Source organism: Elaeis guineensis, chromosome 5 (assembly GCF_000442705.2).
Source record: "Elaeis guineensis isolate ETL-2024a chromosome 5, EG11, whole genome shotgun sequence".
In the NCBI taxonomy this organism is placed as follows: Eukaryota; Viridiplantae; Streptophyta; class Magnoliopsida; order Arecales; family Arecaceae; genus Elaeis; species Elaeis guineensis.
The window spans coordinates 124,942,329-124,955,129 of record NC_025997.2 but is presented as its reverse complement, the minus strand read 5'-3'; the positions used below and the strand labels follow the sequence as shown (position 1 = coordinate 124,955,129).

At 34.5% G+C, this 12,801-nt stretch overlaps 1 protein-coding gene across 3 annotated transcripts; it reads left to right on the top strand.

The window, feature by feature from the left end:
• The first annotated feature begins 1,978 nt into the window (after positions 1-1,978).
• Positions 1,979-11,303, top strand: LOC105045941 (uncharacterized). 3 transcript variants are annotated; one of them, XM_073258434.1, is made up of 5 exons: positions 1,979-2,409; positions 3,398-3,551; positions 4,137-4,212; positions 4,348-4,477; positions 10,734-11,303. In XM_073258434.1, exons 1-4 carry the CDS (start codon positions 2,130-2,132, stop codon positions 4,471-4,473), a joined length of 636 nt encoding a protein of 211 aa, XP_073114535.1. In that variant the 5' UTR covers positions 1,979-2,129; the 3' UTR covers positions 4,474-4,477; positions 10,734-11,303. The 3 variants fall into 3 exon arrangements, with proteins under 3 accessions (XP_073114535.1, XP_010922688.1, XP_010922689.1); XM_010924386.4 differs by having other exon boundaries at positions 1,984-2,409; positions 3,356-3,551; XM_010924387.4 differs by lacking the exon at positions 4,348-4,477 and having other exon boundaries at positions 1,989-2,409; positions 3,356-3,551.
• The last annotated feature ends 1,498 nt before the right edge of the window (positions 11,304-12,801 follow it).

Genomic DNA, 12,801 nt, shown 5'->3' with positions numbered 1-12,801 from the left:
GAGTTCACATTGTTTCGCATCAACAAACCCACCGGCTCGCCAAACTTATGGGCAGGAGGCATGGGTCTCAGAGGAGCACGTGGTTTTTCTTCGCTTTATCTACCATCTAGTGCTCACTTCGCGGAGGTAAGTTATTCTTTTCTTCAATTTAGGAGTATGTTTATTTGGATGCCACCCAGCAACTTAAATATTTATTTGTCCCTAACATCTTAAAGTATTCCATTTTCATGTTAATAATTGAAAAAGAAAAAGAAATACAAAAAATTGTACAACACATTGCAATTATACTTGGTCATTAACATACTCATCCATATCTGTTTGAGTAGCAAGTGCCGATATGCCTTTCAATTTTGTATCTGACCTTGACCAATTTGTCCTGTCCCGTCTACATACCGTGAACTCCTTTGGGGCAAATTGCCACTAAACCAGTACGGTTTTATTAAGATAAAATGAAATGATACAAATAAAGTAAATATGGTCTTCATTCACCCTAAGGGTAAATCATTAAAAAAAAAGGTAAAACCATGGGACAATTATTCCTAAGGAACAGCCACCGCAATCCACAGATGATTAAATAAAAGAAAAAAGTTGAATTATAAAAATCAAATGGACTAGGACAAGCTAAATTGTTGAAATTCAGTCAAGTTGTAGAGCGGCCAATTTAGTCATTGATCAAAAAAATTCAATCATGAAATCCTGCACAAATCTCAAAGATCATAGAACAATGACTTCTTTTATGTAATTTCTGCATCTTCTTAAATGGTTTATTTTTTTTGAGAGCAACCATCCTTTATAGAATTTTGATGGTAGTATTCTGAATAAAGATGGATATAATAGTGTTAGTTTTGTGATAAAAAATATAAGTGAGTTATAATAGTAGAAGGAGACCATTTATTTGAGACAGCAAAATCAATGAGTGAGTTATATTATAATAATATATTTGAAGATGATCGATATTATATTTGAAGAAGATGCAATAATAGTGTTTCGCTGACTTTCGAAACTATAAATATTTGAGATTAGTTTCTGTATACTATTACGAGATTATTGGAGAAGTCTTAAGAGATAACACATATCTATAAAGATGTAAATAGTGTATGTATATGTTATATTACGATAATTTTTAGATAACTATATCAAAAAAAATTTTAGATTTTTTTTATATATTTTAATTTTTAATTTATAAAAATATATTTTTATTAAGCTGATTTAATAAAAAATAAACTAGTGAAAACTCTCCGTTTGAGTTTAAACTTAAAAGTAGCTCTCCAATTGAGTTTCACTTAAAAACAGCTCCCCAATTGGTATAAATAATCAAATTACCTTTGCAGTTATAAATCAACACTAAAACAATACTGCGATATTAGAAAACAGTCTTGTCTTATTGTAATGTAATACCGTCTTATTGTAAAATAATACTACTTTATTATGATATAAGAACATTACAAAATAGTATTTTTTTTATTATAATACAGTATTATGTTATCATAAAATAGTACTGTTTTATTGTAATATAACACTATTATAAAACAGCACTGTCTTATTTTAAAACGGTACTACCGTATTATAAAACAACACTACGATATTAGAAAACAGTACCGTCTTATTATAAATCAATATTGTACTATCAATTATAAAATAATACTGCGATATTAGAAAATAGTACTGTCTTATTATAAATCAGTACTACATTATTGTAAAATAATACTGTCTTATTGTATAACCGTATGAGCGTATAAGGATATAATGATCATTTCAGTTAAAAATGAGGAGTTGTTTTTAATTTATGTTTGAAATGAAGAATTATTTTTAATTTAAATTTAAAAATTATTTTTAATTTAAAATATAAAATAAAATTTTTTATCTAATTTATTATTTAATAAATTTATTTTTATAAAAGAAAAAAAAAACCCACTATGTTAGCCTAGCATCTTGTCCTTTCCTTTTGACCTCTCGTTCTCATCTCCATCTGATCGGCTACTAGTACTGGATCCTAAAATCACCGCCCGCCTTCAGTCATTATTCCCTACCTATGTAGTGTCTTCTCTCCACAGTCCGAACCGAATTCCCGCTCGCTCTCCCTCTCTCTCGAACCCATCTCCATTTCTCATGCGAAGCCAAGAACCAAGATGGAAAGCCGTGGATCCGAGAGGAGGAGAAGCCTCAGGAGAAAACCCCTCGCCGACCTCACCAACGCCGCCCCTTCCCTCTTCTCCTCCAACTCTACCCGTTCTCTCCTTGAACCCATCCCCAATCCCAAGCCGAGGCCCAAACCGCCCCAAACCTCGAACCCCGACGAGCCCTCCACCAGATCCAACTCTGGCTTCAATTCCACTGGCCACGAAGACAATGGAGGTCGGAATGTTGCCACGTCCTCTCCGAAATCCAAAGTGACATTCCTGGATTCGGGTAAGTTCCCCTTGCCCGTGTTTCTTTTCCCTTCCCCTCGAGTTCTTGAAACTTTTGATGCCAGGGTTCGTTGATGGGGAAAGCCAGGGTTTGTAGATACTCTGGTTTGCGAACTTGTGCTTTGACATCTAGGGTTTGGGACGCCTATCATGAAAGGAAGGATAGAAAGAAAGCCTTTATGATCCGAAGTCTAGGGCTTGGAGCTCCTGTGACAGTCAACGCTGCTTCAGATACTCAGAAATAGATGTTGGCTCTAGATTCCATTGGTATCAAAAATAATCTTTTGTGTGCAAGCAAATTTGTCACATTTTGGAGGTTTTTTAGAGGCTTAGAAACTAAGATTGGAGGTTTGTCTCTGGTTAGTAACGGCTGATGGTGCATCTGTTGTTCCTGGGGAATTAAAATAGCCATTTATAGAAGTGGATAATAGAGTTGTATAGTTTGTGTTCTTTGGGAACTTGTTGTATGGTTGGTAAAGTTCAGTTTTGCCAGGTCTTTAGAGGAATTCCATTGATGATTGTGATATATGCGTGGACTGTGAATGTACATCATAATCTATAATTGGACATCTTTAAAATATATGAAATTCTGGTATTTATCTTGTATGTTTATATACCCTGTTCTGTTCCTCGTGTTTCTTAGAGTTTTAAGTTTTGGAGTTAATCCCACTCTCAGGATGCTTGGCATATTTTTTTGGGAAAAACATGACTGTGGCATTTTTTTTCCTTTCGTGCTTAATAATTGCTTCATTTGAATGTTTTCTACCTGCATGTTGTGACATTGGAGATGACACTGGAACAGTGAGAGTTCACTACCGTTTGTTAGTGCATGGAATTGTTTGTAAGGAGCTGAAAATAGTTGACTTTTCGTACTATTTTTTGCTTTTTATTTTTTTTTCAGATATACAACTGCTTTCTTGGTAGATTTCTGAATTTATATTTTGCAGTTGATGATGATGCTCAACATGACAATTCAAACCATTCTATAGTTTATGCTCGACAAACTGTGGAAGGTAGAAGGTGCAAGGAAAAAGAGGCAGGAAGAAGAAAGTGGAAGGAAAAAGAAGCAAGAATGTGTAAGGGGAAAGCTACACCATCCACAGCATTGAGTTGTCCACCAGTGGCAAGAACCAGAAGTATGAAGTATGTCATGATTTTTATTTTGCAAGTTAGTATGAAGTATCAAGTATGCATGATGATTTTTTATTTATAGGTTATTCTCTTGCCCATGGTTCATCCCAGGTAATGTATGTGTCCACCCGTGCATGTGCATGTGAGTCAATGCATGCATGGAGCAAGAAAGCATATGGCCAATCCATCTTGTTGTACTTTAGGCATCTCATATATGTATGCATGTATTATTTGGTCTTATAGCTGATCTCATATTATGGTATGTTGGCAACTTGAAAGTGGTAAAAGCACGGTAGTCCATGAGCTATTTGCCTGTTGATTTAAAATAGATTGTGTCATCACATGCTGAAGGTAACAGTTTACCTATAGAAGATATATTAACATCGAAACTCAGTTATCTGGAACATTGCCTAAGCTCTTGTACACCATAGCTATTTGTTGTGTTCGTTTTTTGGGGAGAGAGAGAGAGGTGTTACAAGTTACAACATGTGACAACTATTCTGGAAAAAAGAATGTTTAAATAAAGCATGTATTTTTTTTGCTCTAATTAGATGCAGTCATCTTGATGTTATAATATGGTTCACATCTTTCTGCTAGGGGAAAACTGGTGATGGAGGATGACAAATTTGATCACCCAAAAGCATTTTCAGTTCCATATCCAGAAGCCAAAAAGGTTTGTCCTTACTTTCCTTCCCATGAATCATTATTGTTTTCGACATGCATAATGCTAATTTTCGTAGAAGTATCTTGTTATACATCAATTTACATATGTTTTGAACACTTATATGAATCCTTGAACCTATGGCAGCTGCTTCAAAATCTGTTAATGTTTACCAAAGGGACACTACTACCTTTATATGATCTCCAAGAGAGAATCCTGAACATGTTTTCTTGCAATGGATGGAAAAGTCTTCTAGATTTGATAAGCCAATAAGAAGGCATGTATAGAAAAATCTTTGTTGGTTCTCCTTGCTTGTTTGGTTTCTTATGGTCAATAAGCAAATGTCACATTCCTGCAGAAAATTCTGTTAATGTCTAAGTATTCTCGATCTGTTGTTTGAATGGGAGGGTTCTTGTGCATGAATTTTCGTCGAAAACTCTCTATGGAACTGATGCATTGCATGCAAGTGCACATAAAAAGACCACCATAAGAAAAAAATTTCCAAAATCTTTGCTTAGTGATGTGTTTATCTGAAACTGATATGGTAATCCTTTCTAGACATGTTGCAAATTGGCATATTCATGTTATTGTAATGGATGCGTAATTGGCTGCTGGGCAGTTAACATAATCAACGAACCACACATCATTACCAAAAAGAATGCATGTCTCACTGCATGGTATATTATTAAGAAATGCATCAAAATAGAAGCTAAAACAAAGTTTTTCAAGGTCTGGAGAAATTGTTTTCTATCACGAAAATTTATGCAGAAAATTTCATATATTCATATTAATTTATAAGAAAAATCAAATTCCAAGTAGAAAAATTGTAAAATGTATACGTGTAGTATTTTAGGATTTACATAATGCATGCATAGGCAGCTGGTTTTATCTGTGTATAATTTCATATATGTCATTACATCTTTTAAATAAACTTTGTGAAACAACCAAAATTTGAATACAATATTTAATTGAACTTTTTTGAAATATTAGATCCATTGAAGTCATGCTTATTCAAAATATACAACTATGGCAAGTTTTATTTATTTGTAAACTTCTTGAAGTTGTTTGAAGCAAACCTTAGCCTAATGTGGATAAGAAGGTACTCTTAATATGGATGAATCATGTGTTTTTTAGCTCAAAACCAGTTGGGTTTGAACCATTCACTCCCACTAGGATCTCTCAATCTCTTCTATTGTGCAATGGGTTAAAACAAATGTGCGTTAGCTTGTCATAAACACATGGAATTGTTTAGTCAAGCAAGTCCTGTTTTTGCTGCATTCCACACGATCAATATTTTTTAGATTCTCAACTAAAGCTCTATAGGATTTATTTGAGCACCAAATATATATGAAATTATGAAACTACGTAATACAACCGTCTACATAATGCCTTCCGACAAAAATTCAAACCATGATTATGAAGTTAGAATAGCAAGACAATATGACTTCATACCTGCCTGGGCCCTTTTGTTGAGAAAGCATAATGTTGGCTTAAAAGGAGAACTCCACATCCTGTTCTCCTTTTTTTTAGAAAAAATCTTTATAAATTTTGGCATAAGTCCCATAGATAGCTTAAGGGTAGTGATAAGTAATTTGATGGGCCACACTGTACAATGCAAGTTTGTTCTTACCATGAAGCTAGGATTCCAACCCCAACTATCATTTTTATATTGTTCATTGCCTTTCATTGGTTCTTGGTATTTAATAATACTTAGCATTGCTATTCATAATTTGCAGTTTATATCTAAACTAAACTCAGATCTAAGAATGTCCCTTTATGCACTGCAGCAATGGTCCTTTAGTTCAATGCATTTTTCTTGAAACCAGCACACCGGCACATCCCTTGCCATGGAAGTATATTTAAATACGTTCCTTAAGATAATTTATTTCCCATCTTATTGCTGTAAAAATTATTTGCCCTAATAATTTGGATGAATTTACAAAATAAAGGATAATAGTGAATTAATTTTCCAATTTCTGAAATAGAGATTAGAGAGGGATGATTAGATATTAAAGATTGAGAGTAAAATTGAGATAAAGGGGACTATCCATATTATTTTTGTGTAACAATTTTTTTTGTGAGTCAAATAAATTCCATCTATTGGCAAATTTAACAGGCCCACAAGAACACCCTCCGCCCACCCCAAAAGAAAAAAAAGCCCTGGCACTCTTTTTAATATATGTATGTATGAGCACTTGTTCTTAAATAGTTAAGTCTGAAACTAAATCAACAAAGTTATTTCATACGTATAGAGTCTGATGTATCCTTCATTTTATCACAACATTGTGATGGTTTAACGTTGATTTTCATAGAAAGAGTCAAACATTATTTCTATGGCCTGGCCCTTCTGACGGGGCATGTGCTATACCATGCTGTCCTAGTGCCTCATGTGCATGGGTATTGGTTACCAAGGTTTTAAATTGGTATATGCTGTTGCAGTACTGCCCTGGCACTATCGACATAGCATGTGCTGTACCATTCCATCCTGGTGCTTGGCATTCTTGGGTATTGGTTCCCTTGCATCTGGGTTGGGCATTCAGCCAAGCCACATGCTTGTTTGGCACTGGCATAGTCCATGTTGTCTAGGGGATTGGCGTCCAATCTTGAGGTTATTATCTGGACATTGCCCAAAGTTAGTAAAGGTTTTTCATTACCTAACTACCATTGTAGCAAAATGATAAGCATATATTTCTGCGCAACCAATACCCACTAACTAGTTACATTTGAAGAGGAGAAATATTGTAAATCGTAACAATAGTTGGCGCCATTTGAAACTTCCATCGTTAGCACCTTTGTTTTTTGTGAGATATATTAGTAGATCTCATTTAATGTGTTGATAATTCACGAGTTTTTTTGGAGGGCAAGCCCACAACTTTCTAATCACGTAGAATGAGGAACAAAATGACAATAGTGCATCTCATTATTTTTAATGCAGGAAGAAAATCATTGGGTTCCTGTGTTCTGCAGCTTAAGTAAAGCTGCTTTTACTGACCATTTGGGTGACATGTGCATTACTTCTATCCATGGTCTATAGCTCATCTCATTGTTTTTAATGCAAGTTGCAGAGTTAAGGGAAACTAGTGGTTTCTACTTTTGTGTGGAAATATGTGCATATCTAGGGCCAGATAGGAGATGTGTTTCAAGGTTTCACATTATGGTAGGAGATTTAGCCTGGTTTGCTGGGTAAGCGAATACTGTATTCTCGGTTATTTGGAATTCTGTATTTCATGTTATTAAAGATGCTTGTTCTGCCAATTACCAGATGGAGAACTTATTTCCAACCTTAGGTTACCCTTGAGTATCTTCTTGCAAAGGTCACTGTTTCGACCATAAAGTCCACTTCCTATTTGTGTATGTAGCAAGTCATTTGGTTCTAGCCACAGATTTTAATTGGTTATCGGTTAGACCCTGTTGAGGTCTCCACTTCTACATGTATGTCAACAAGAATTCTTTAAGCAATTCTTCGGATTCATCATCCATTTCTTTGAGCATATTTTAGCAAAAACATACATTCTTTTTTTTTGTTGTTGTTGTCTTTAAGAACTTCTACATCTACTTAGTTGACCATGAAATTTTTATTTATTGAACTAGTTGTTAATCAGGGAAATTGGAGAATAAACTGGAAAGCGGGTTTCTTGCATATAGCACCCTGTATTATCACATATTTGTGATAAACATGCTCCCTTATTTGTATTTATATAATGACTTAGAAAAATCTATAAGAATTCAAATAAAATACCCTTTCTGGTAGAACCATTTTTAAATTACTGGAAATTTAATTGTTGGCTATGGTTTAAACAAGTATGGGCATAATAATACAGTTTTACCCCTTTCCTTACATATATAAATTAACCTGCTTTTATTGTACTTATGTAAATTCAAATCCTACATGGTATTATATGAAAATCCAAGGTTTATATGTAATTTTCCTTGATAAAAATCATGCCACGTAAGTTGGAGCAAGGGTAAAATGCCTTTTTGCACATGGGTCATAGGTAAATTCTGTGTAATTAGAGATGGAGCTGGTAGAAGGTGGTTTTTTTTTTGAGTTATTATGCATTTTCCAGGGTTATGCTGGGAACATGGATAAGGGTGTTTCCTGTAAATGTGATAACTAGGTGTGTTGTGTTGTATGCAAGAAACTCAACATAAGAGCATTGCTTGATTTGTTTTGTCATAAATAGGTTTTGTTTTTCAAGAGGATATGTACACAAAAAAATCCTTATGGGGTTTTTGTGTACATATTCTTGTAAACATTAGAATTTGCATGAATATCCTTTCAAAAGTGATATTTGTATATATACTTTCATAAAATACTTATTTGTGTGTATACCCTTCTATTTTCTTGTTTTTACACATATACCCATGTCATCTAACATCATTAAGAAATTAGCACTTTTAAAATTGAACTGATCGAAATATCCTCAATGGGTACATATGCAAAAAGAGACATTCATGAGAGGGTATACATGCAAATAGCAATTTTGCAACTATTTATGTAATTTTATATATTTAGGAGGGTATATATGCTAAAAAAATCTTTAGGTTTTTTATGTGAATACCCTCTTAAATATTGGATTTGTATGAATGTCCTTTCAAAATTGATATTTGCATGCAATACCCTCACTATATATTGTTTTGGCATGAATATCTTTGACATAGCAGTTCAGTTGATGTCATTAGTCTAAATTATATTTATTTAAATTAAAAATTAATTAAAATTATGAAATTACTTTTTTTTTATTTTAAAAGTGGATAATAGGTTAACAGTCTCATTGGAAACTTAGAGTGCGTTTGGTTACACTTTTTGATTTTTGATTTTTCAAAAGTACTTTTTATTTTTATTTTTTGATTTTTGTTATTGAGTAAAAGCAAAAAAGCAAAAAGTATGTTTGATAACTACGTCGCTATAAAGCAAAAAACAACGTTTAGGGATGGTAGGTGAAGAGCTTGACGAGGGAGAAGGGTTTGGGAAGGAAGAGAGAAGGGGGTGGGGAGGTGAAGAGCTCGACAAGGGAGAAGGGTTCGGTTTCTTTACTTTTTGGTTTGGCGTTTTAGATGTGGGGAAGCAAAAAAAGAAGAAAAGCAAGTTTTAGAAAGAGAAAATTTTTTAGTTTGCATAGAAAGCAATTATTTTGATTTTTGCTTTTTGCTTTTCATGGTGTTACCAAATATTGCTTTTTGATTTTTGCTTTTTAAAAATCAAAAAGCAAAAAAGGTACTTTTTTAATGGCCAACCAAATGCACCCTTATCCAACGAGTTGAACTTCTCTTCCCAATAATAAAATTTTTTATTATTTAATTGTCAAATCAATCTTTTTTCGAGTAATATTTTTGTAGAAAATATCGATGAGCAATAGGGCTGAATCCAGTTCGGATATGGATTGGGCACCAGCATATCTATATCTATATTTGTTTTGTTTGACAAATACAAATATATGGATATTTTTCAAATGTAAAAATTTATATCCATATTGGTTTTAAACGGATATAGATATAATTCGGATACTGAAAGTATGGATATAATTACGAATATAACTTAGATAATTGAACTTTATGACTACATAATCAAAGATATTACTAAATAGATGATAAATCAAGTTAATAACATATTTATATGGTTGTACGATTTTCTTAAAAATATATAAGTGCTATCTAAAATTATATAGGGTTATATATATATTCGGATATTTCGATACGGATCGGATAGTTGTCTATTCATATTCATTTTTTTTTGCGAATAGTCGGATCCTCAAATTTCTGTCCATATTCAGATTGATTCGGATATGAAAATGGATTCAGATGGATAATATCTATACCACTTTCACATCTAATGCGCAAGCACTAGATGAGTCTGAGTGTTAAAACAAATTGAAATAAATAAAAATAATTATATATTTTTTTTAATGTGAATAGCCTTCTAAATATGTTAGATTGCATGAAAATCCTCGTAAAGTTGCTATTTACATGTATATCTTTATAAATATTTTTTTTGTGTGTTTACCTAAGGTATTTCAGACATTTTAATTTTAAACAACTAGTTTCTTAATGGCACTAATGGAATGAGTACATATGAAAAAAAAAATTCTAAGAAAAAAGGGCATATATGCAAAATAAGTGTTTTATGAGAGTATACGGGTAAATATAATACATGCAAATTTTAATATTTGGGGGGTTATGCACAAGAAAACTCTTACTAGTAAGAAGTGGGAGTTAGGTACTCCATAGGAATGGGACAGCTAAGCTTCATGGGATTATATTTTGCTTCCTTTCTATGGAGTGAGGCTCTGATGCCAGTGACTGGTGTAATTTTCCTTGTAACATCTGCAGAATATCCGTTACATCTGTGTTGCAACTAAGAAATTATTTTTTAATTTTTCTCATATGATGTATACTTGTCCTCTGTATAATCTGTCTCAAATGTTTAGTGTATCCTTCTTCCATTAGTTATCTCTAATTGGACAATGCTTTTGCGATGGATCTATTACTGATTCATGGTATTAAATCTTTCTCCTTGTTTGATGTATTCACAGAAGCAGCGCTACACATTGCCTGAAGATTTTATTGAGAAAAAGAGAGCTTACTTTGCAGAGATTGATTCCTTTGAACTGTCTGAGGAGGTCGTCTCAGAGAGTGAACTGGAATAGAGCCTACTTTAGAGATATCAATACCTTTGAACTGCCTGAGGAGACTCGCGAAGAGCATACTGGAATAGTAGGGGAACAGAGGCCTAGATCGGGATTCTACTTTACGGTAAGATACCAGCAGAGTGCTAACCCGGGGGAAGCATGTACGGTGATATCACCATATAAGAGGTAACTGGGGATTTTGGCAAGAATTTAGTTGCCACCCCAATGAAAAATTGACCAGTGGAGCGCTTGCCTATTGATTGTAGCTACTGTGAATTAGATTCTAGCAGCTTGCTTCACTAGAATTACTAACCTGTTCTGTGGCCGTATAAAAACAACTGATCAACTTTATTTCTTTCTAAGCTGAGTTCCATTTATTGGGCATTGCCCTAACCGGGCCTACAAGAATGTAATATATGTAACAATGATAGAAACAGATTTGTGGAAAATAGCAGAATTAGCTCCGACTGAAAAGATAGCAGAATTCAGTATCTCCAATAGAGTATGGCATGGAAGGTTAGGAAAAGTACGAAAACTATATTTTGTGTTGTGGTAAAAATGTCATGCTAAACAGAATCTCAATAATTTTTGAGGTTTGAACGTCTTGTTGACAGTCATTACGTGGTGAGATTTGTAACAAAGTTCAAGGATGCGTCCTTGTTATAAAAGCTTATCCCTTGTAGCTGCAAAAGTTTGCTCCTAATGGTCAAACATCTATTTGATAAAAAACCATCACGGATTGCCATGCAAGGGTAAGGGACCATTTGGACTCGTAGTTTGGTCATTGCTCCGGTGGGTTGCAGTCTTCTTCGGGAGCATCTGAATTGCTGGTTGCGCCATAAATGCTTATACGCTAGCATCGTCGCTGGGAGATTTGCCAGCTTTAGGACTGAAACTGATGGTGGGCTGGGATTGGAACTGAGCCCGGATGGGTCTTAGGCCTATTTAGATCAGATTTTGGATTAGGTTTGAAATAGTTTAGATTGGATTTGGAGAGTTCATTTATCTTTTGCTCGGCCCAAGCCCAAATCCAAAGTCCAATTTGTAAGAGCCCAGTTGAGTCCTCTCTCCCAGGCTTTCGTATTGCATGCACCAGGTGCAATTGGACTGAATCAAACCCTACAGTGGATAACACGTCATGCTATCCCTTGTATTTCACTAATTTTCAATTGTGCGCTATTTATTGTGCATATGCTTCAGGATTTAACCTAGTCCATTTGGACTTGTACATGCAATAATTTTTCCTTCTCCCTTCTCACAATCCTTATTGACCCAAGCCCTAGCCTCCTCAGACCTCCCTGAGGGCTCCAGTCAAGAAGGCAAGGTGGAGTGTGTCTGCTTCAGCAAGGAACTCAGTGCTCTCTAGCTTACCGCTATTGATGGCCATCGCACCACCGTCGTCATCCCCAACAACCTTGACCTCATCGACATCTTTGCCATGAACGGCGTCGACATCTCCGCCTCCGACAGCGATGGCGATAATGGCCTCTTCACCTTTATTGATAACTAACGGTGTAGAAAGTCTGGTTTAGTTTGAGGATATTCTTAAACCAAATTAGTAAATTATGGTTTGCCAATTTTACAAATCAAATCAGACTATTTTATCACTCAAATCATACCAGATCAGACCGTTGAATTATGGTTTGATCTGGTTTGATTAATGATTTGACATATTGCAATATGAAAGATGAAAAATCTTAAGAAAAAATATATTCTAGCTAAATAAAGACTGAAATTATCAGTATAGCTTTCGGATCAATATATAGCTCCAATTTCTAAAATCATCAAAGTAAAGATTACGCTTGTTGGAGAAAATTTTGCACGGGTCAGTTATATAAAAAGGCCAAGAGCCCAAGATGACTGTGTTCAATAGATCCGTCTACTGGAACCCATCGCCGACTCCTAATCAGCCACGACTCCTGTCGAGTTAGTCTTCTGCAACCGCTTGATTGACGCATGACATCCTGAGCAG

What these genes read in the sequence shown, in the direction of transcription:
- LOC105045941 (XM_010924386.4), top strand. Translation starts at nt 2,130, where the DNA reads ATGGAAAGCCGTGGATCCGAGAGGAGGAGAAGCCTCAGGAGAAAACCC. An exon ending in AGTGACATTCCTGGATTCGG is followed by an intron (nt 2,410 to 3,355) that starts GTAAGTTCCCCT and finishes TATATTTTGCAG; the next exon opens with TTGATGATGATGCTCAACAT. An exon ending in GCAAGAACCAGAAGTATGAA is followed by an intron (nt 3,552 to 4,136) that starts GTATGTCATGAT and finishes TCTTTCTGCTAG; the next exon opens with GGGAAAACTGGTGATGGAGG.